The sequence below is a fragment of the Trachypithecus francoisi genome, unplaced genomic scaffold, assembly GCF_009764315.1.
Source record: "Trachypithecus francoisi isolate TF-2019V2 unplaced genomic scaffold, Tfra_2.0 Lachesis_group4, whole genome shotgun sequence".
Lineage (NCBI taxonomy): Eukaryota > Metazoa > Chordata > Mammalia > Primates > Cercopithecidae > Trachypithecus > Trachypithecus francoisi.
In genome coordinates, this window is record NW_022681469.1 from 20832095 (window position 1) to 20855252 (window position 23158).

The window sequence follows — 23158 nt, forward strand, 5'->3', positions numbered from 1 at the left end:
CAAAAACTGAAAGGAATATGTCAAAAATCTCTTACTATACTGTTGGTTCATTAATGTTCTTCTGTATTTTTTTTTTTTTTTTTGGAAATAGTATCTTGCTCTGTCACCCAGGCTGGAGTGCTGTGGTGGGATCTTTGCTCACTGCAGCCTTGACTTCTGGGCTCAAGAAATCCTACCTTCTTAGCCCCTTGAGTAACTGGACTACAAGCATGTGCAACCACACTGGTTAAATTTTGTTTTTAAAATATTTTTTGGAGATGAGGGGGTCTCACTAGATTGCCCAGGTTGATTTCAAACTCCTGGCCTCAAACGATCCTCCTACCTTGGCCTCCCAAAGTGCTGGGATTTCAGGCATGAGCCAATGTCCTTCTGTATTCTGTCAATTTTTTGTTTTATATATTTTGAAGATACTTTATTTGGTATATATGTGCTTAAATTAGTATATCTTTTTGGTAAATTCAATCTTTCATCTTTATGTACAACTCTTTTTATCCCTAATAATGCTTTTAATTTTTAAGTCTGTGTTATATGATATTAATATAGTAATACCAACTTTTTTCTGGTATTTGACTGGTGTGTATGTGTGTGTGTGTGTGTGTGTTTTTTTTTTTTACTGTAGAGTTTTAACTTTCACATGTCTTTTTGCTTAGGTGCCTCCTTTTAAATTGTCAATCTCTGTCTAGGTGAGTTTATTTTATCTACATTTATTGCAACCACACATATATTTGAACTATTTCCACCATCTTGATTTATTTCAATTTATCCCACTTATTCTGTTTCTTCTTAACTCTTTATTACTTTTAAGAAGTTTTCTAATAAAGACAATAACTTAGCATGTTTACATAGAATTTATGTCTACCCTCAACATCTGTGATGCTAATAGTATATATATAAACTTTAATTGTAGCATCTTGTGGGTTCATTTTTGTCTTGTTATTTGATCTTAAATATGTTCATAGATAATACATACTTTAAGTTTAATTTGATCACTTTTGCTTTATGCATTTTTTTGGAGCATCTGTTAGATTTTTATTCCTTTTACTTAGCACATCAATCAGACCTAATGATTTCCAGTGTGGGTCTTTATGTGGCAAAATTTCTGAGCATGTGTAGATGTGGAACTTTTTATCCTGCATCATTTTACCGTATAGTTTGGTGGGTTATAACTGATGTACAATAAACTACACATTTTGAAGTGTACATTTTGAGGATTTTAATGTAGGCATACACCAGTAAAATTATCATCACAATCAAGATCATGAACACCTCCAGTGGAATACTGATAAATGTTTAACAACCAGAAGAAAAAAGCTCCCCAGTTTGTAGTATTTGTCAATGTCTGTGATGTGACTATTCACACCAGGTTATTCAAGCTAACAATCCAACATCACTGAATGTAGAGTTAGGAAGAGGTTTGCACAACAGGTTCTTGCAAGCTGGTATGGGCCACTTTTAGTACAAGATTACCCTCCCCCATTGAATTGCCTTGGCATTTCTGTTGAAAATCAGATTCTCACGCCTCAGCCTTCCAAGTAGCTGGGATTATAGATGGGCACCACCACGTCCAGCGAATTTTTGTGTTTTTAGTAGAGACAGGGTTTTGCCATGTTGCCCAGGCCATGTTGACCATATATGTGTATGAGTCTATTTTAACATTCTCTATTAGGTTTTATTGACCTATATGTTCCTCTTTATGCTAATATGGCACTGTCATGATTACAGTAGTTGTATAATAATTCTTGAAATTAGTATAAGCCCTCCAAACGTATTGCTTTTTGTTTGTGAGATGGAGTCTTGCTCTGTCACTGAGGCTGGATTGCAGTGGTATAGCTCACTGGAGCCTCAACCTACCAGGTCAAGTGATCCTCCAACCTTAGCCTCCTGAGTAGCTGGGACTGCAAGCACATGCCACCCCCATGCCCGGCTAATTGTTTTATGTTTTTGTAGAGATGGGGGGTCTCACTGTTACCCATACTGGTCTTGAACTCGTAGGCTCAAGTGATCCTCCCTGCTTAGCCTCTCAAAGTGCTGGGATTACAGGTATGAGCCACTGTGCTTGGCTATTGCTCTTTTTCAAAAAGTTGTTGTGGTTATTATAGGTTATTTGTACTTCCATATAAATTTTATTTTATTTATTTTTTTGAGACAGACTCTCACTCTGTTACCCAGGCTGGAGTGCAGTGGTAGGATCTTGGCTCACTGCAACCTCCGCCTCTCAGGTTGAAACGATTCTCATGCCTCAGCCTTGCAAGTAGCTGGGATTATAGATGGGCACCACCATGCCCAGCTAATTTTTGTGTTTTTAGTAGAGACAGGGTTTTGCCATGTTGCCCAGGCTGGTCTCGAACTCCTGGCCTCATGTGATCCACCTGCCTTGGCCTCCCAAAGTGCTGAGATATACAGGCATAAGCCACTGCTCCGGGCCACATATAAATTTTAGAAGTAGGTTTTCTATTTCTATTGAGATTTTGACTGGGATTACATTGAATCTACAGATGAATTTGGGGTGAATTAACATATTAATATTCTGATTAAGGAACATGGTAAATCTCCATTGAATTTTGGATCATCTTTGATTTCTTTCAGTTATAAGTTGTTGTTTTTACTGTTTAGCTCTTGCACAGATTTTTAAAGATTTATCTCTAAATATTTAATGTTTAGTATTGTTTTTAAAAATAATTTCCAATCGTGTGTTGCTAATATATAAATTACATCTAGATAAAGATTTTAATTTTTTTAGGTCTTATGGATTATTTACATGTGTGCCTCCTGTTTGATCAGACAGCATACCTTACATAATTAAAATACTTGGAAGAATTACTGAGATTTATGTTATGTCTCAAAAAATGGCCTATGTTGCCGGGCGCGGTGGCTTACATCTGTAATCCCAGTACTTTGAAAGGTCAAGACGCGTGGATCATGAGGTCAGGAGTTTGAGACCAGTCTGACCAACATGGTGAAACCCCCTCTCTACTAAAAATACAAAAATTAGCTGGGCATGGTGGCACGAGCCTGTAGTCCCAGCTACTCAGGAGGCTGAGGCAGGAGAATTGTTTGAACCCAAGAGGCAGAGGTTGCAGTGAGCCGAGATCGCACCACTGCACTCCAGCGTGGGTGACATTGTGAAACTCGTCTAGAAAAAAAAAGAAAAAAGAAAATAAATAAAAATAACACTCTGTTATATTTTGGTGAAGTGTTCTATAAATGTCAACCAGGTTAAGAAGGTTGATAATGTTGAAATCTCCTATGTCCTATAGCTCTTTCTATATACTTTTCATTTTAGTATGATACCATTTTAATAGAATCTCTGACTATAAATGTGAATTATTCTCTTTCTCAGAAAGATATTCCTCATCTTTCCTCTTTTGTGCTCCATGATCCCTTTAAAATCTTTTTTTTTTTTCTGTAACTATTACTCCCTATTTTTTTTTTTCTTTTTCTTTTTCTTCTTTCTTTCTTTTTTTTTTTTTTTTGAGACAGAGTCTTGCTCTGTTGCCCAGGCTGGAGTGCAGTGGCCAGATCTCAGCTCACTGCAAGCTCTGGCTCCCGGATTTATGCCATTGTCCTGCCTCAGCCTCCCGAGTAGCTGGGACTACAGGCACCTGCCACCTCACCCGACTAGTTTTTTGTATTTTTTTAGTAGAGATGGGGTTTCACCGTGTTAGCCAGGATGGTCTCGATCTCCTGACCTCGTGATCCGCTCGTCTTGGCCTCCCAAAGTTTTTTTTTCTTTTTTGTAGAGATGGTGTCTCACTATGTTTCCCAGGCTGGTCTTGAACTCCTGGGCTCAAGTGATCCTCCAGCCTTGGCCTCCCAAAGCATTGGGATTACAGACATGAGTCACTATGCCCACCTTCTTGTTTCCTTTTATTTTTTCTTCTTTCTTTTTTCTTAGACTCCAATTGTGTGGATATTGGAATTTCTAATTTTATTCTTTGAATTTCTTACCTTTTCTTTCATATTTAAAAACATTCTTGTCCTTTTCTTCTTCATATTGAGAGATTTCCTCATTCTGATATCTCAATTTGACCATTTTCTTCTATTTATCCCAACCTATTGCACTGTTTTTATTTTTTAATTATTATTTTCACTTTTTAAAATGTTGTTTTTTCACATTTCATATTGCTAATATCTTTTCTTATGCTCTCTAATATAATAATTGGTTAATTTAGAGGTTCCTGGTTCTCTGTTCTGTTTATGTTGGGATCAGTAATTGAGATGTATTGTCCTCTTGTGAAACAAATGCCTTGTTACTTTAGGCTGTGAAATCATTTTTTCATGGGGATATTGGCTGTCCTGTTAGGTAGTCCCTTAGAAGAGAATATTCAAAATGTCCAACTGTGCAAACCTGATTCGCTCCAATGAGATCAGGAGTGACTGTGTGTTCTTTTGGACGGAGCCCCAGGCACTGGGAAATAAATCATTCCTCCTCACCCCTCTAAACAACTCCACAGCTCAGACCTTCAGCTGTTGCCTCACAGGCAAGTATATAGAAAGAGGTACTTACCAGAGTGTAATTTCCAAGCTTTTGGAGTGTAGAATTGTATCGGTGGGAAAAAAAACTGCCAGAGGTCAGTGGGTAACTTATGTTTTTCTTCAACTCTTCACAAGTTCAGAATTTCAAAGCTGCTCTACTTTGATTCCTGAAAACACCTGACTGAGCCCTGAGTTTCCAACTGTGTGGAAATATTTGTTCCCAGGCTATGGCAGGGGTGAAGGAAGTGCAAAAGGACCAACCCTTCCTCTCCTGTACTATCTTCTTCCTGCTTGTTGGGTTGACTTCTACTCTAGGTCGGAGCTGCCACACCACCTCTAAGCAAACAAGTTCAAAATATCCCTCCCCGCCATGAATCCACAAGGGTTTATTTATTATTTTCCTATAGTTGTCTACTCTTGTGATCTTGGGAAAAGAGCCAGCAGCTTGCTCAGAAATAAAAAACACAATTGCTTTTCAGGTTTTTTATGAAACGGCATCTTGTCTGTCGCCCAGGCTGGAGTGCAGTGGCATGATCTCGGCTCACTGCAGCCTCTGCCTCCCAGGTTCAAGCGATTCTCCTGCCTCAGCCTCCTGAGTAGCCAGGATTATAGGCGCCCATCACCACGCCTGGCTAATTTTTACATTTTTATTAGACACAGAGTTTCACCATGTTGGCCAGGCTGGTTTCGAACTCCTGACCGCAGATGATTCACCCACCTTGGCCTTCCAAAGTGCTGGAATTACAAGCATGAGCCACTGCGACTGGCCTGGTTTTCAGTTTTTTATGTATCATTTTAAGTTTGTTTCTTTTAGGCATCATATTAACAACTTAAGATTTTTTTTTTTTATTTTGTGAATTTATTTTATTCATATATTTTAATTACTTTTATATTAGAACATATTTTGTTTACATTGTTTTTCCTTCCACACCACTGTCTTTTCTTTGGCATTCCAGCAAAACAAAAGTAAGAATTATTTAGTACCCAGCAGTGGAGATTTCATATACCTGTACTTACGGTTAGGAATGCCTATTCTGACTGTTACTTTTCTTTGGAAGAAAAGGGTGCATCTTTCTCCATAAATATGACAGGAATAGTCTTTTAAAATAAGAAGCACACTGGAACTTACCTCCCAAGTGGCACATAGATTTGACTTGTGATATAACCATTTGCCATTCTCATCTCTAGGGTATACTTCATCTCCTGGCTGAAAAAAAAAAAAAAAAAAGAATAAATGTAATTCATTTTATTTATACCTGGGAATTAAAATAATAGAATTTAGACTTCCCAGTTTTCATAATTGTGAGCAATAAATGTCTATTGTTTCTAAATCACCCAGTCTAAAGTATTTTGTCATAGCGGCCCAGCTGGATTAAGACACCTGCCTATGCCCCCTGGGATGCCAGTACCTGTCTTGTGTGCACTGTCCTTTCACGTTGTACAGCTGACACCTGCATCTGTTAGAGGACAGATCTCAGGCTACTGGGACTTGTGTATCTACTTAATTAGATGTGCCCAGGAATTTACACCCTGCTCCCCTCGCTGGGGCAGCCTTTGAGCTAAAGTTGCAAGTATCAATATTTGTTTCTTTGCCCCGTGACTGTGTAATTCTGAGATGTGAACAACTTTGTGTCCAGAGCTTTCTGTGACATTTAGCCTAAGTTGCTCTCTGTAGGACTCTGCTTTCTACCTCACATCTGCTTAACCTCTTATTTTTCAGCCACATTTCCCCACTCCCTTATCAGTTTTCCCTGGTTGTACTTCAAAATAAATCACTCTTGTATGCATTCTCTTCATCTCAGGGTCTGCTTCTGGGGAACTCAGCCTAAGGTGCTATATGCAATAGCGGAGAGCTGATGGTGCCTAGGACTGGGGCAACTGCAGTAGAGAGGAAAAGAAGGGAACAGATTAGCACATGAACAAGTAGTAGAGCCAGCCTGCCTTAATGTTGACTTGGAAATGAGGTAGGGTGGTGGAAATGAGGGATAGGGAGGAATCAAAGATGATTCCCAGACGCCTTGGGCGGGTGGTGGTAACCATTTCCTGAGGTTAGGCCTAGCAATCTGGAATATCATTTTGGATATTTTGACTTTGAAATGGTCATTAAACATTCAAGTGGATATTGAGGCAGGCAGTTGAACAGAGAAGTCAGGAGCTCAGAGAGAGGTCATGGCTACAGATAAAATTTAGGAGTCATTAGCATGTAAAATGGTATCAAATCCACAAGATTGGATTAAGTCACCTATAGAGAGAATATAACTAGTAAGACAAGAATATTGAGGGTAGAGGACTGGGCATAACAACATTTGGAAGCTGGCAGAGAAGAAGCTGCCAAAGACCATGGGAATGTCATGAGATGTCATGAGCACCATGAGAAGAAAATGTTTACAGAAGGAGTTGGTAGTCAACTGTATTGAAAGAGATCAAATAATAGGAGGACAAAATGTCTATTGGATTTGGCAGGATGAAAGTCTTTGTTGACTTTGGTAATAGGGATTTTCTTATTGGGAATCGTTGTGGTTTAAATGTGTCCTCCCGAATTCATGTGTTGGAAATTTAATCCCCAGTGCAACTATGTTGGGAGGTGGGACCTCATGGGAGTTGTTCAGTCATGGATTAATGACATTGTAAAAAGGGCTCAGATGAGGAGGGGTGCTCTCTTGTGCTCTTTGCCCTGCCTCATTCCAGCATGTGATGACACAGCAAGAAGGCCCGAGTGAGGTACTGGTCTTGGACTTTCCAGCCTCTAGAACTCTGAGCTAATACATTTATGTTTATTATCTACTACCCAGTGTCAGGCATTCTTTTTTTTTTTTTCTTTTAAAGGAAATGTTTCTGAATCATAGCATTCTTTTTCTGTTGTTGTTTTTTGTTTGTTTGTTTTTGAGACAAGGTCTTACTCTGCTGCCCAGGCTGGAGTGCGGTGGCATGATTATGGCTCACTGCAGCCTCGATGTCCCCAGGCTCAGGTGATCTTCCCATCTCAACCTCCTGAGCAGCTGGGACTGCAGGTGTGCACCACCAAGCCTAGCTAATTCTCTTGTATATTTTTTTGTAGAGTCGGGGTTTCACCATGTTGTCCAGGCTGGTTTCGAACTCCTAGGCTCAAGTGATCCACCTGCCGCAGCCTCCCAAAGTGCTGGGAATACAGGTGTGAGCCACTGCACCTGGCCTCAGGCATGCTTTTATAGCAGCACAAAACAGACTGAGAAGGGAATCAAGCAATTGACAAAATAATTATGCTCTTAAATTTGTCCCTAATTTGGCCAGGCACAGTGGCTCACACCTGTAATCCCAGCACTTTGGGAGGCTGAGACGGGCTGATCAACTGAGGTCAGGAGTTCGAGACCAGCCTGGCCAACACGGCAAAACCCTGTCTCTACTAAAAATACAAAAATTAGTTGGGCTTGGTGGCAAGCGCCTGTAATCCTAGCTACTCAGCAGGTTGAGGCAAGAGAATCGCTTGAACCCAGGAAGCAGAGGTGGCAGTAAGCCGAGATCATGCCACTGCACTCCAGTCTGGGCGACAAGAGCAAGATTCTATCTCAAAAAAAATTTTTTTTCTTTAATTTTTTCCTCTAGCATGTCACCTTTGTGAAACTCAACTTTCCTTTAGTGAAAACATTTTCCCCATTGTCTGCTTTAGGGAAAGACAGTGTCTTCTCAACTCCCCGCCCCCCCCCCCCCCGCCATCTCCCTGAGAGCAGGGAACCATCCCTTTTCTCCTTGATGCCACATTATTACTCATGTTAATTATCCATTCTGTCTCTGATTTCTAGTCACTTTGACTTTCTCAACACTTATGACCCACATTTCTGCTCCATATTTCTTGCCTTGTGTTTCCTAATTTTACTTACCTTCAGAATGGCCTTATGCCTCCATCATGAATTCTGTTACATGATTTTTACTTTCCCAGATTCTAATCAAGTGGTTATCAAACCTGAACCCATGTTAGCTATCTTTAGGTGTTTCCCTTGACCTTCCATTGTGCCTATTTTACTCATCGCTTCGTCCTGATAAGCCTGTTTGTCTGCTTCCTTCATGCCTCTTCCTTGCAGTCAGGTATTATTAGAAGAATAACCCAACCCTCTAAAAATCTATGCTATTGACTCTCATTCTTGTTCATTTATCTTTTAAAGATGTCATAATTTTAAATATTTTGTTGGCTAAAATTCTGTCTGCTTGACACTTAAAAAATAATAAAGTGCTAAAAATGTTTTAGCAGGAAAGGTTTTCTGTTTAAAAAAACTTAAGATTCAAAAAAGCATGTGAAGTCGGATGTGGTGGCTCATGCCTGTAATCCCAGCACTTTAGGAGGCTGAGGTGGGAGGATGGCTTGAGGCCAGGAGTTCCAGACCAGCATGGTCACCATAGCGAGACCCTGTCTCTACAAAAGAAAAATTGAAAAATTAGGTGAGTCTGGTGGCATACACCTGTCGTCTCAGCTACTTGGGAGGCTGAGGCAGGAGGATTGCTTGAGCCTAGGAGCTCAAGGCTACAGTGAACACCACTGCAGTCCAGCCTGGGTGACAGAGCAAGACCCTCTCTCTCTTTCTCTCTCTCCTTTCTTTCTTTCTTTCTTTCTTCTTTCCTTCCTTCTTTCTTTCTTTTTTTCTTTCTTTCTTTCTTTCTTTCTTTCTTTCTTTTCTTTCTTTCTTCTTCTTTCTTTCTTCCTTCCTTCCTTCCTTCCTTCCTTCTTCCTTCCTTTCTTTCCTTTCTTTCTTTCTTTCTCTTCCTTCCTTCCTTCCTTCCTTCCTCCTTCCTTCCTTCCTTCCTCCTTCCTTCCTTCTCTCTCTCTCTCTCTCTCTCTCTTTGTCTTTCTTTCTTTCTTCTTCTTTCTTTCAAAACAGGGTCTTGCTGTGTCACCCAGGCTGGAGTGTAGTGGCGCGATCTCGGCTCACTGCACCCTCCACCTCCCCAGCTCAAGCGATCCTCCCACCTTAGTCTCCCAAGTAGCTGAGACCACAGGCACATGCCACCAAGCTTGGCTGATTTTTGTATTTTTTGTAGAGATGGGGTTTTGCCATGTTGCCCAGGCTTGTCTGAAACTCCCGGACTCAAGTGATCTGCCAGCCTTAGCCTCCCAAAGTACTGGGACTACAGGTGTGAGCCACCATGCTCAGCTGACCCTACCTTAAGCAAACAAACAAATAAACACCAAAAAACATGTCCTATTTTAGCTTCAAATATCAATTTCCCAATTATAGGTTCAGTTGGGAGGTAATGTCACTATATTGTGTCATTTCTCACTGTTAAAATTTTACCTCTGTGCCCTTGAACCCATCAAAAGTAAGAATAGAAATTATCTATTGTCTCCAAAAAGATTTAAATGTCATTAGTTAGTCACAGAGAAGTAAATTTTATTTTCTCACTTTTAGATAGAGTCATGTGCTACATAATGATATTTTGGTCAATGACGGACTGCATGTATGATGGTGACCCATAAGATTATAATAGAATTTAAAACTCCTATCACCTAGTGACATCATGTTTGTGGTGTTGCTGGAGTAAACAAAGCAACTGTGCTGCCAGGTATATAAAAGTAGAGCACAAATAATCATGTACAGTATATCATACTTGATAATAATAAACAATTTCTGTTTTTACTATGGATACAACTTATGTATTTGTTCTACTGTACTTTATGATAATTTTAGCATGTGCTCCTTCTCCTTTTAAAAAATGTTAACTGTAAAAAAGCCCTAGGCAGGTCTTTCAGGAGGGATTCCAGAAGAAGACACTGTTGTCACAGGAGGTGGTAGCTCCATGTGTGTCACTGCTCTGGAAGAACCTCCAGTGGGACAAGATGTGGAGGTGAAGGACAGTGATATTGATGATGCTGACCCTGTGTAGGCCTAGACTAATGTGTGTGCTTGTGTCTTAGTTTTTAACAAAAAAGTTAAAAAAAATTTTTAATAGACAAGAGCTCATACAATAAGAATGCAAAGAAAGAATATTTTTATACAGCTGTACAACATGTTTGTGTTTTATTCATGTTATTAAAAAAGTAATTAATCACAGCACTTTGGGAGGCCGAGGTGGGTGGATCACGAGGTCAGGAGATCGAGACCATCCTGGCCAACATGGTGAAACCCCGTCTCTACTAAAAATACAAAAATTAGCCTGGCGTGATGGCGCTTGCTTGTAGTCCCAGCTACTCCGGGGGCTGAGGCAGGAGAATCACTTGAACCCGGGAGGCGGAGCTTGCAGTGAGCCGAGATCGCGCCACTGCACTCCAGCCTGGCAACAGAGCGAGACTCCGTCTCAAAAAAAAAAAGTAATCAGTGTTAGTGTTATTATTAAGTATTATTACAAAGAATCAAAAAGTTAAAAGAATTAGAACATTTATAAGGTAAAAACAGTTACAATAAGCTAATGTTAATTTATTGTTGAAGAAAAACTATTATTTGATTAATTGTGTACCCTAAGTGTGCGGTGTTTATAAAGTCTCCAGTCATGTACAGTAATGACCTAGGCCTTCACATTTACTCACTACTCACTCACTCACCCAATTTTTATCCTGCAAGCTCCATTCATGGTAAGTGCCAGGTATAGGTGTATCTTATCTTTTATGCCATATTTTTACTGTACCTTTTCTATGTTATGGTTATATACACAAATGTTTGCCATTGTGATAACATTGTCTACAGTATTCAGAATAGTAACATGCCGTGCAGATGTGTAACCTAGAGCGATCAGCTGGGCTATCTAGTCTAAGTCTGCCATAGGCTATACTATCTAGGCACAACATGTTTGCGCTTTATTCATGTTATTACAAAAGTAATGCCATCTACCGTGGTAAGTAAAACCTTACTACCTAGATTTGTATAAGTACACTCTATATGATGTTTGCAGAACAACACAGTCACCTCGTGACACATTTCTCAGAATGTATCCCATCGCTAAGCAACACATACATGTACACTGGGTCTTTCCAAATTTTTAAGACTTAGGTTAGAAATCTGACATTTGAACAAGAATCAACATGAACAAAGTGAGGATGAGGGCTGAGATTATGACTGTGTGAGTGGGAAGAAGGGTGTGCGTCTCAGTGCTGGGCTACAGTCAGGGGACTACATGTTGGTTTGATGCAGAGAGCTTCAACTATAGTTGTAAAAACATGGTATAATAGAAATTGCATTGAACTAAAAAATCAAGAAACTTGGAAACCAAGCCTGAGTCTGCTAACATAATCTTCTTGGGTATTTGTCAGGCTAGGTCAGTAATCTATGATCTATGGTAACAAAACACCACAATATTCAGTGGTGCTAAGTAATAAGGTAGCTTCATACACATAGCTATTAGCTCACGGTTGCCAGGGTGCAGAGACCTGACTTTTAGGCATCTGAACTCACCTTAAAGGCCATGGGTACTTCAATGATGTAAAGATCCACGTAGTCTAGCTGGAGGACCCTGAGTGTCCTCTCCAGGGTTGGGCGGACCATCTCTGGGACGTGATTTGTAGCCCATAGCTGAAAGAATCAAAGAGGGATCATTAACTAATGTTCACACGATTTTTACAATAATGCAGCCCCTTTTTCTTTGTAAAGCACTCGTACACATTTTTTTTTTTTTGAAATGGGGTCTCACTATGTTGCCCAGGCTGATCTTTAACTCCTGGGCTCAAGCCATCTGCCCACTTCAGCCTCCCAAAGTGCCGGGATTTTAGGTATCAACCACCGTGCCTGGCCCCTTGTACACTTTTTTTTTTTTTTTTTTTGAGACAGAGTCTCGCTCTGTCGCCCAGGCTGGAGTGCAGTGGCCGGATCTCAGCTCACTGCAAGCTCTGCCTCCCGGGTTTACGCCATTCTCTCGCCTCAGCCTCCCGAGTAGCTGGGACTACAGGCGCCCGCCATCTCGCCTGGCTAATTTTTTGTATTTTTTTTAGTAGAGACGGGGTTTCACCGTGTTAGCCAGGATGGTCTCGATCTCCTGACCTCGTGATCCGCCCGTCTCGGCCTCCCAAAGTGCTGGGATTACAGGCTTGAGCCATCGCGCCCGGCCCACATTTTATTCACACATTTCATTTCACAAAAATACGTTTATGATGCAGTGTCATCTGAGTATAGGATGAGCTGATAAAACCCTTGACACTAAGAGCCTAGCTTGAGAGCTTGTTTGGAGGTTCTAGCAGGGGAGTGCAGCTACTCACATACCCTTGACCTAGAAACCCTCCTCCTTCATCAGGGAAAGCCATCCTCTTCCGCTGAGAGTGCAGCTTCAAGAGGTACAATTGCCCAGACAGCCAGATCAGCTGAATTAGCCCTGGTGACCAATGGGGCAGCAGATGTTGCAGCCAGATCGCCCTCACATCTCCAGACATAATTTTATGCAAATCTACTTCAAGAGACTTACAGATCCTCCTGACCACAGAACACCTAATTTGATGGCAGTCTTTCCCATTTCCGGGCGAATTTCCTAACTGACCCTTAGTGCTTGCATTTTTCCTCATTGTATAACTAGGGTTACGCAATGTTCTAGATGTCCTGACCTAGCCTGATACTTTATTGTCATGCCACTCTGATAAAATGAGCAAGGAATATGGTTATGTGTGTGGCTTCACCGGCTCCTTCACATTGTGACAGGTGGTGTGAAAGCCTGGTGAAATTTTAAATTAGTGCGTAGATTTACATTTGCTTTCATTGATCTTTTGTTCCTGTTGGGCCCTAGTTAGACCCCAGAGCAATTAAGTTACTCTTTCACTAAGGCATTACATAATGAAGGATCAAGGTTTGGTTGATCCTACCGGAGCATGTGTACCCTTAGGTGTCTGAGACATATGGTACCAAGGTTGTTCATACCCACAGGACAAATTAGTACATTTTTGGATTATCAGTTTTGCTCACAGATTTTTTGCGGGCGTATAAGTTTAGAATCATACTTTTCTTTTTTGTTTCTTTTGTTTTTTTGAGACGGCGTCTTGCTGTGTCACTGAGGCTGGAGCGCAGTGGCTTGATCTTGGCTCACTGCAACCTCTGCCTCCCGGGTTCAAGCGATTCTCCTGCCTCAGCCTCCCAAGTAGCTGGGATTACAGGCACCTGCCACCACGCCTGGCTAATTTTTATATTTTTAGTAGACGGAGTTTCACCATGTTGGCCAGTCTGGTCTCAAACTTCTGACCTCAAGTGATGCTTTCTCCTCTGCCTTCCAAAGTGCTGGGATTATAGGCATGAGCCACTGCACCCGGCCTGAATCACACTTTTTTTGGTCACCAGAAAGGGCAAGCAAAATTGGTAAAATCTGATTTTTTTCCTCTGTTGGACAATGATTTTTTTTTTCTTGCCTTAAAAACACAGAAAATGTAACGTGAAGAGAGTAGTGGAAAAATGTGTCACGTGTGTTTTGATTGCTACTCTGGGTCCCTTTGGTGTTACTATTGCAATCCCTTCTAAGTGGAAATTCTGTTTGATATTTTAATTTACTTTTTTTTTATTCCTGGGCGTAGGCTGATGATATTTTAATTTACTTTTATTCAACAAACACACATAGTATTAGCTTTGTACCAGGTTCGGTGTGGCTGCTTTGTAAATGTGAACTCATAACAACTTCATGAAATAGTTGACATTATTATCCCCATTTTACAGAGAAAAAAAAACTCAGCTCCACAAATGCTAGGCAACTCAGCCAATAGTGACAGATCTGGGCCTCTGACCTGGGCAATCTTGTACCAGTCTGGGCACTTAATCACCCCCACATTGCCTCTCAGGTGCTGCTGAACTGCAGCGAAGACAATCCTGAGGAGGCAATTACATGAACTCAGCTGCACACGCTGTTTCTGTTTACTTAAGTAAACACCAATATTTCGCCCAAGTATGCTTTATTACATACAGCCCATATTGACATTGTATACGTATGAATATTGCTTTCCATGCATACCTGTACTTTTTGGACAATTTAAAGGATTAAAGTTAAAGGACAATTTAAAGCATGTTTTGACCACCTTTTCCTTGTATGCTAACTTTAGCCCCTATCATAGTAAGAAGTGGCTCTTACAATATGAGTCATTAAGTGAAAGGCTTGCATAATGTGCCTGCCCAGGAAGCCCACATAGCTGGCTTTTGGATTGATGACCTTATGAGCTTGCTTTTGTTTTTGTTTTAAATTTACATTTGTTTGCTTTTATTAAACAAAATCTAGGCCGGGCGCCGTGGCTCACGCCTGTAATCCCAGCACTTTGGGAGGCCGAGGTGGGCGGACCACGAGGTCAGGAGATCGAGACCATCCTGGGTAACACGGTGAAACCCTGTCTCTATTAAAAATACAAAAAAATTAGCCGGGCGTGGTGGCGGGTGCCTGTAGTCCCAGCTACTCGGGAGGCTAAGGCAGGAGAATGGTGTGAACTTGGGAGGCGGAGCTTGCAGTGAGCTGAGATCCGGCCACTGTGTTCCAGCCTGGGCGACAGAGTGAGACTCTGTCTCAAAAAAAAAAAAAAAATCTAAATGCCATTTCTGAGTTAATTACATTTGCTCAAATTCTTTTTTTTTTTTTTTTTTTTTTTGAGATAGGATCTCGCTCTGTCACTCAGGTTGGAGTGCAGTGATATGAACATGACTCATTGCAACCTCGACCTCCCTGGCTCAAGCTATCCTCCTGCCTCAACCTCCCAAAAGCTGGGACTACAGGTGCAAGCTACCATGCCTGGCTAATTTTTGTATTTTTTTTTGTTGAGACAGAGTTTTGCCATGTTACCCAGGTTGGTCTTGAACTCCTGAGCTCAAGCAAAACAGCTGCCTCCGCCTCCCAAAGTGAGGATTAGAGGCGTGAGACACTGCACCCAGCCAAATACTTTTTTAAAACCCTCTTTCTCTCCCCCAAATGCTACTCTGCTTACTTCTCCCAAATTAATAAATAATTCATTAATATGATACAAGAATGTTGAAAATCCTATTTTGCATGATTTTGGTTCATTTTAACACTTATCTTTTAAACAAAGAAACAACCCAAACTGTTATTAAGTACTGCGTACTCATGAATGCAATCACACACACACACACACACACACACACACACACACGAGATGAATAATAAAATGAACACCTGAAACCTTCTCACTGTCCCCAGTGCAGGCTGAAGGCAAGATCTCACCTTTCCACAGTAGAAAATATCTTCCCTCCGCACCTTTCCTTCTGCTATCTTCTCCCTGATGGCCTCCCCAACTTCGTGTTCATTTTGGTAGATGTAGGCGCCATCAATATGTCGGTACCCTGTGTCAATAGCAACCTTCACTGATGTTGCACAGGCTCCCTTAGGGGTCTGAAGTGACAAAGAGGTTGGGTTTGGGGAAAAGAGAAATGGTCTTTCCTTTAGTCATCATTAATCAGGACATTTTGCATGTACGTTCCTTTACAGCTAGAATGACACATTCCCAATTCCTTGCTGTTGTGATTGGAAGACGGTGTTCAGCAGTAGGAGAAACTGACCTCCCAGGGGCTTCCCCTCCCTCAGTGGGAGACACCATCTGTCCCAGGTCTGCCCTCAGCTTTGTGGCATCAAAAATGTGATTTGGGCCGGGTGAGGTGGCTCACACCTTTAATTCCAGCACTTTGGGAGGCCGAGGCGGGAGGATCACGAGGTCAGGAGATTGAGAACATCCTGGCTAACACAGTGAAACCCCGTCTCTACTAAAAATACAAAAAATTAGCCAGGCGTGGTGGCTGGTGCCTGTAGTACCAGCTACTCGGGAGGCTGAGGCAGGAGAATTACATGAGTCTGGGAGGTGGAGCTTGCAGTGAGCCAAGATTGTGCCACTGCACTCCAGCCTGGGCAACAGAGCAAGACTCCACCTCAAACAAACAAACAAACAAAATGTGATTTGATCAATATTTCCTGTGACAGGAGAATTCATGGAAGCCTTTTTTATCGGAGGGCACGAGCTGATTGAAGAAGGCTAAATTATAAATCAAAGGTTGGGTAAACAAATTGAGATGTATCCACAGAATGGAATACTCCTCAGTAATAAAAAGGAATGAAGTAGGCCTGCTGTGGTGGCTCACACCTGTAATCCCAGGACTTTGGGAGGCTGAGGCAGGAGGATTGCTTGAGGCCACGAGTTTGAGACCAGCCTGGGCAACAGAGGGAGACTCCATCTATACAAAAATTAAAGTGGCCGGGCGCGGTGGCTCAAGCCTGTAATCCCAGCACTTTGGGAGGCCGAGACGGGCAGATCACGAGGTTAGGAGATCAAGACCATCCTGGCTAACACGGTGAAACCTCGTCTCTACTAAAAATACAAAAACTAGCCAGGCGAGGTGGCGGGCGCCTGTAGTCCCAGCTACTCGGGAAGCTGAGGCAGGAGAATGGCGTAAATCCGGGAGGCGGAGCTTGCAGTGAGCTGAGATCTGACCACTGCACTCGAACCCGGGCGACAGAGCGAGATTCCGCCTCAAAAAAAAAAAAAAAAAATTAAAGTAATTAGCTGGGTGTGGTGGCATGCGCCTTTGGTCCCAGTTACTCGGGAGGGTAAGGTAGGGGGATTGCTTGAGCCTGAGAGTTCAAGGCTGCAGTGAGCCATGATCATACTACTGCACTCCAGCCTGGGCAACAGAGACACTGTCTCAAAAAAAAAAAAAAAAGAAAAGAAATGTAGCATTGATGACAACACATAGTGTGGATGAATCTCAAAATAATTATACTGAGTGAAAGAAGCCAGCCCAAAAAGAATAAATACTTTAGTTTTTCTCTTCTAGCATTTTATATAATCACAGTCTGTGGTGACAGACATAGATCAGTGATTGCCTGGGGTCGGGAGTCGGGGAAGTATGGGTGGGAGGAGGATCACAAAGTGGCATGAGGAAGCTTATAGAGTTAATAGATACTTCATTATTTTGATGGTGGTGATGGCCTCACAGATGAATATATGTCAGACTCATCAAATTGTATACTTTAAATATGGACAGTTTATTATATGTCAGTTATGTCTCAATAAAACTGAGGAAAAATATTGTTGAGGAACATTTTATGTTGTAGGATATATTTTAATAAAATTTGGTAGCTACATCTTTGTTCATTTTATTAACTCACATTAAACTTAAGAATGAGCATATCCTGTCCCCTGAACACTGGTTTTTCATTTGCTATGGTTTGATTATTTTTGTCCCCTCCAAAACTCATGTTGAAACTGAATCTCCAAGGTAACAAATGGTGTTGAGAGATGGGGCCTAATGGGAGGAGTTTAGAATTAATGCCACCATAAAAAGGGCTTGTGGGAGTGAGCTCTCCCTCTTCTGTCATGTGAGTAAGAGTGTCTCTCCCCTCCAGATAATGCAGCATTCAAGGTGCACCCTTGGAGGCAGAGAGACTGGGCCCTAACCTGCTGGCATCTTGATCTTGGACTTTCCAGCCTCCAGAACTGTAAGAGAATAAACTTCTGTTCTTTATCAGTTACCTGGTCTCAAGCATTCCATTACAGCAACACAAAATAGAGTAAGACACCATGTTTCAGATTCCACAGAAATCCCTATGCCTTGGTTTTGATGGCATTTAAATACGAATGTGTTTCATTTTTGTTACATTTTTTAATGAGAAACAGCAATGAGATTTCCCTGAAGACAAACATCTAGTCTCATCAAATATAATTTTCAAAGCATCTTTTAGAGAGTGTGTTGTGTGAGAGGGTTAGTTCTATTTTCTGATTTGTGCTGACTTGGTATTGAAGGTTGATTGTTCTGATCTTGCTCAACAAATGTTGGTCAACTACTTGTGCTTTCTTTAGTGTTCGAACCAAATGCTGGACAAATCACATCGGACATGTGAACTCTGGTCGACAGCTATTGATTTGTTGTAGGCTGAGCGAGAGAATAAATCTGAAATGTATTTCTAGTGACTTTACAGTCCTGGGCAGGAAACAGAAAGCTTTGGGAGCATATATTGTATTTTCCTCCCCCTGCTTCAGTTGAAAGTCATCACTATAGAGAAGATAAGAGGATACGAAAAATGAACAAACTGGCTACATAGGTGATATTATAAGATTCATAGTCACAAATATCAAATAGCTGGGAAAAGGAGACACACATTCCAGGAATATTATAAATATTTGTTTGGTTAATTAACAACATGATTAATAGGACTTGGAGAGTAATTGAGTCAAAAGGCCAGAAAAAGCCTGTAAAATGAGATGTTATGAATGACAAGTGTGACAACTAAAGTACAGTGGGAAGGGGAGGTGAGGCATGGTGTCCAGAAATTTACAGGGAAGAAAATAAACGTCTACTTTCATTCTCAAGTATCTACATATTATTAGAGACAGGGTCTCTGTCACCCAGGCTGGAGTACACCGGCACAATTATGGCTCATTGCAGCCTCGGCCTCCTGGGCTCAAGTGATTCTTCCACCTCAGCCTCCCGAGTAAGTGGGACTACAGGCGTGTGCCATCATGCCTGGCTAACATTTTTGTAGAGATGGGGTTTTGCCATGTTGCCCATGCTGGTCTCAAACTCTTGGGCTCAAGCGATCCTCCTGCCTTGGCCTCCCTCTACATATTATTAATATATGAAGCTTAATACTAGATGGTAAATAGAAGCTCAGAAACATCACTGAGATTTTATGGGCTGGAACTGATCATTTAAATGAAGAGCTAAAGTACACAATGAAGGGTGCCCCAGACAAATGCATATTAAAGTAGGCGCTTGTATTTTCAAAGATTAACCCAAAAAATTAAGTACAGAGGAGAGCATTTAGGATAAAGAAAGTACGGCCAGGGATTGTGGCTCACGCCTGTAATCCCAGCACTTTGAGAGGTCGAGGCAGGCAGATCACCTGAGGTCAGGAGTTCAAGACCAGCCTGGCGAACATGGTGAGACCCCGCTTCTACTAAAAAATACAAAAATTAGCCAGGCGTGGTAGTGGGCACCTGTAATCCCAGCTACTTGGGAGTCTGAGGCAGGAGAATCTCTTGAACCTGGGAGACATAGGTTGCAGTGAGCCGAGATCATGCCACTGCACTCCAGCCTGGGTGACAGAGCGTCTCAAAAAAGAGGGAAGGAAGGAAGGAAGGAAGGAAGGAAGGAAGGAGGGAGGGAGGGAGGAGGGAGGGAGGGAGGGAGGGAGGAAGGAAAGAAAGAAGGAAAGAGAGAGGTAAAGGCAAAGGCTAAGGCAGGAGTGTAGTCCACCATGGTGCTGCATATTTGGATGATGACTCATTTAACAAGGATTATGGCACAGAAACAAGTTATAGTAGTGAAAATCTTCAATTATTCAGCTATCACCGGGGAGTCTCTTCTAAAAGCTGGATATTTACTTACTGGATAGTTACTATTTACTTATTTATTTATATGTTTATATTTATATACTTGCTGAAAAATATTGTCCCTCAGAAGGCAGAAGCAGCAGTGAGATGTATTACTATTTTGTACTTAATTCTAATCAATATGGAGGAACTAGTTGGGACTGTGGACATGAGGACCACACTTTCTAATTCTTTTTTGTTGTTGTTAGACAGAGTCTCGCTCTGTCACCAGGCTGCAGTGCAGTGGTGTGATCTCGACTCACTGCAACCTCTGCCTCCCAGGTTCAAGCAATTCTCCTGCCTCAACCTCCTGAGTAGCTGGGACTCCAGGCACACGCCACCATGCCCAGCTAATTTTTGTACTTTTAGTAGAGACGGGGTTTCACCATGTTGACCAGGATGGTCTCAATCTCTTGACCTTGTGATCTGCCAGCCTCGGCCTTCCAAAGTGCTGGAATTACAGGCATGAGCCACTGCACCTGGCCCACACTTTGTAATTCTTAAATGTGGCACAAAGAAATTCTACATAAATTCTGACACATTTTTTAGGAAAACCAGTTTTGAAAAAAAATCAGAAAGATCAAATAGGATACCACATAAATGATGTGATAGGAGAATCTAAAATATAAAAATTTGATTCCACAATGAAGGACAATCTCACTGAACAGCAAAACAAAAAAATCCGGTTTCCTAAAATGACTGACAGCATTTCCTTTTACTTAAGAAAATTTAAGGCCGGGTGCGGTGGCTCAAGCCTGTAATCCCAGCACTTTGGGAGGCTGAGACGGGCGGATCACGAGGTCAGGAGATCGAGACCATCCTGGCGAACACGGTGAAACCCCGTCTCTACTAAAAATACAAAAAACTAGCCGGGCGACGAGGCGGGCGCCTGTAGTCCCAGCTACTCGGGAGGCTGAGGCAGAAGAATGGCGTAAACCCGGGAGGCGGAGCTTGCAGTGAGCTGAGATCTGGCCACTGCACTCCAGTCCGGGCGACAGAGCGAGACTCCGCCTCAAAAAAAAAAAAAAAAGAAAGAAAATTTAAAATGCTAGATTGGGCCGGCGTGGTGGCACACGCCTATAATCCCAGCACTTTGGGAGACTGAGGTGGGAGGATTGCTTGAGCCCAGGAGTTTGAGAACAGCCTGGGCAACATGGCGAAACCCCATCTCTATAAAAACTACAGAAATTAGCCGGGTCTGGTGACTCGCTTGAGCCTAGGAGGCAGAATTTGCAGGGAGCTGTAATCATGAGAATGCACTTCAGCCTGGGTGACAGAGCAAGACTCTGTCTCAAAAAAAGAAAGAAAAAAAAAGCTAGATTAAAACTTTTAAAAAGTGCTGAAAAGACAGTAGGTGTTTATTAATTCAAACTAAATTTTATGGGAAAGTCTGAATGCAGACATGAGAGGTGTGGGAGATGAAAAAGGAAAGTAAGAAAACTCTCTAAAAGGCTACGGCCACCTCCAGTCCCTGGGAGATTTCATAACCTATGTAACCAGAGTCTGCTGACCAGTTTAATGTGGTCACTGGGTAGCAGCAGTGCCTCCAGGGAACCTGGAGCAAACACACACAAATGCTGTCTGAAAGAAAACACTTGTTTTTCACCCTTGACGCGTGCTCACAAATACTTTTTTTTAAGTAGTATTAACCTGCACACAGCTGAAGAATTCAGGTACCCCAGGAAACAAAGTTCCATAAAGGAAGACTGGCAGAAACAATTGCGAGCCTAAACAGAACCATAGATCCTAATATTGGAACTATCATTAGAATGAAATTGCACCTGTATCTTACACCATACACAAAAAGTCAACTCAAAATGGATTACAGATTTTTAAGGCCAGAAACTGTAAAACTTCTAGAAGAAAACATAAGAGAAAGAGCATCATGACATTGGGGTAGGCGATGATTTCTTGGATATGACACCAAAAGCACAAGAAACAAAAGCAAAAATAGGTTCTTGGGACTACATCAAGCTAAAAAGCCTGTGCACAGAAAAGGAAACACTCAACAAAGTTAAAGGCAACCTATGGAATAGGAGAAAATATTTGCAGACCATATACCTCACAAGGGGTTAATATCCAAGATATAATTAAAAGGAACTTCTACAACTCAATAGGAAAAAAACAAAAACAAAAAACAAACAAATAAACAAAAACCCCAAAGAAAAAACTAACCTGATTAAAAAGTTGGCAAAGGAGTTGAGTAGACATTTCTCCAAAGAATACATACAAATGGCCAATAGGTATATGACAAGATACTCAACATCGCTATCCATCTGGGAAATGCAAATCAAAACTACAATTAAATAACACCTCACACCCATTAGGATTACAACTCTTGTACACTGTTGGTGGAAATTTAAAATGGTGCAGCTACTATGGAAAACAATATGGAGTTTCCTTTAAAAATTAAAGATATATTAGACCATGTTGGTCAAGAAAAAAAATTAAAAATGGAACTACCATATGATCCAGCAATCCTACTTCAGAGGGTATATCCAAAGGAAATAAAATCACTATCTTGAGGAAATATTTGCACTTCCATGGTCACTGTAGCACTGTTCACAACAGGTAAGATATGGAAACAACCAAAATGTTCACTGACAGATGAGCAGGTAAAGAAAATGTGGTACATAAACAGTGTAATATTATTCAGTCTCAAAAAAGAAGGAAATTCTTCTATATGCAACAACATGGGTGAACCTGGGGGACATTATACTAAGTGAAATAATTCAGTCACAGAGTAATACCACAATAAAAAATTGGAATTATTAGTCAAAAGTTAAAATAACTATGATTGTTTTGATTAAAGAAATAAACTTGAGGCTGGGCATGGTGGCTTATGCCTATAATCTCAGCACTTTGGGAGGCTGATGCAGGAGGATTGCTTGATGCTGGGGGTTTGAGACTGGCCTGGGCAACATGGTAAGACCCTGTCTTACAATAAAATAATAAAATAAAATAAAAGCAAAAATTAGAAAATTATCCAGGCATGGTGACGTACAGCTGTCTGTACTCCTAGCTACTCGAGAGGCAGTGGCAGGAGGATTGCTTGAGCCCAGGAGTTGAGATCTTCAGCGAGCTACGACTGCACCACTGTGGTCCAGCCTGGGTGACAGAAGACCCTCATGTCTATTAAAAAAAAAAAAAATTAAATTTAAAAACAAAGAAATAAACGTGAAAACCTCTGTAGAGGACAGAAAAATATGAAAAGTACCCTAGAAGATTCAGGAAAGAATCAAACACAGCAATTCTATAAACAAAACAAACAAACACAAATCCGGTAAGACATCTAAAATTAAATGGATGCATCAGTAGCATATCGGACATGGCAAGAAGGAATTAGGTAGATGGAAGAAGGTAAATCAGCAGAAATGATCCAGCACTGCTCCTGCATGTTAATGTCCAGCATTCCCTGTGTCCTTTGAAAACGACGCAGAAGCTGCTGCCTTGGAACAT

At 41.4% G+C, this 23158-nt stretch overlaps 1 protein-coding gene across 1 annotated transcript in view; it reads right to left on the reverse strand.

Annotated features, from left to right (window-relative positions):
- The window catches only part of AKR1D1 (aldo-keto reductase family 1 member D1), a 43268-nt gene that overhangs the window by 14508 nt on the left and 5602 nt on the right, over positions 1 to 23158 (reverse strand). Inside the window, exons 2-4 of the mRNA XM_033193578.1 lie at positions 15562 to 15729; positions 11832 to 11948; positions 5606 to 5683 (exon numbers count right to left, since the gene is read on the reverse strand). Coding sequence (XP_033049469.1) covers positions 5606 to 5683; positions 11832 to 11948; positions 15562 to 15729 — 363 coding nt within the window. The remainder of the gene's footprint in view (positions 1 to 5605; positions 5684 to 11831; positions 11949 to 15561; positions 15730 to 23158) is intronic.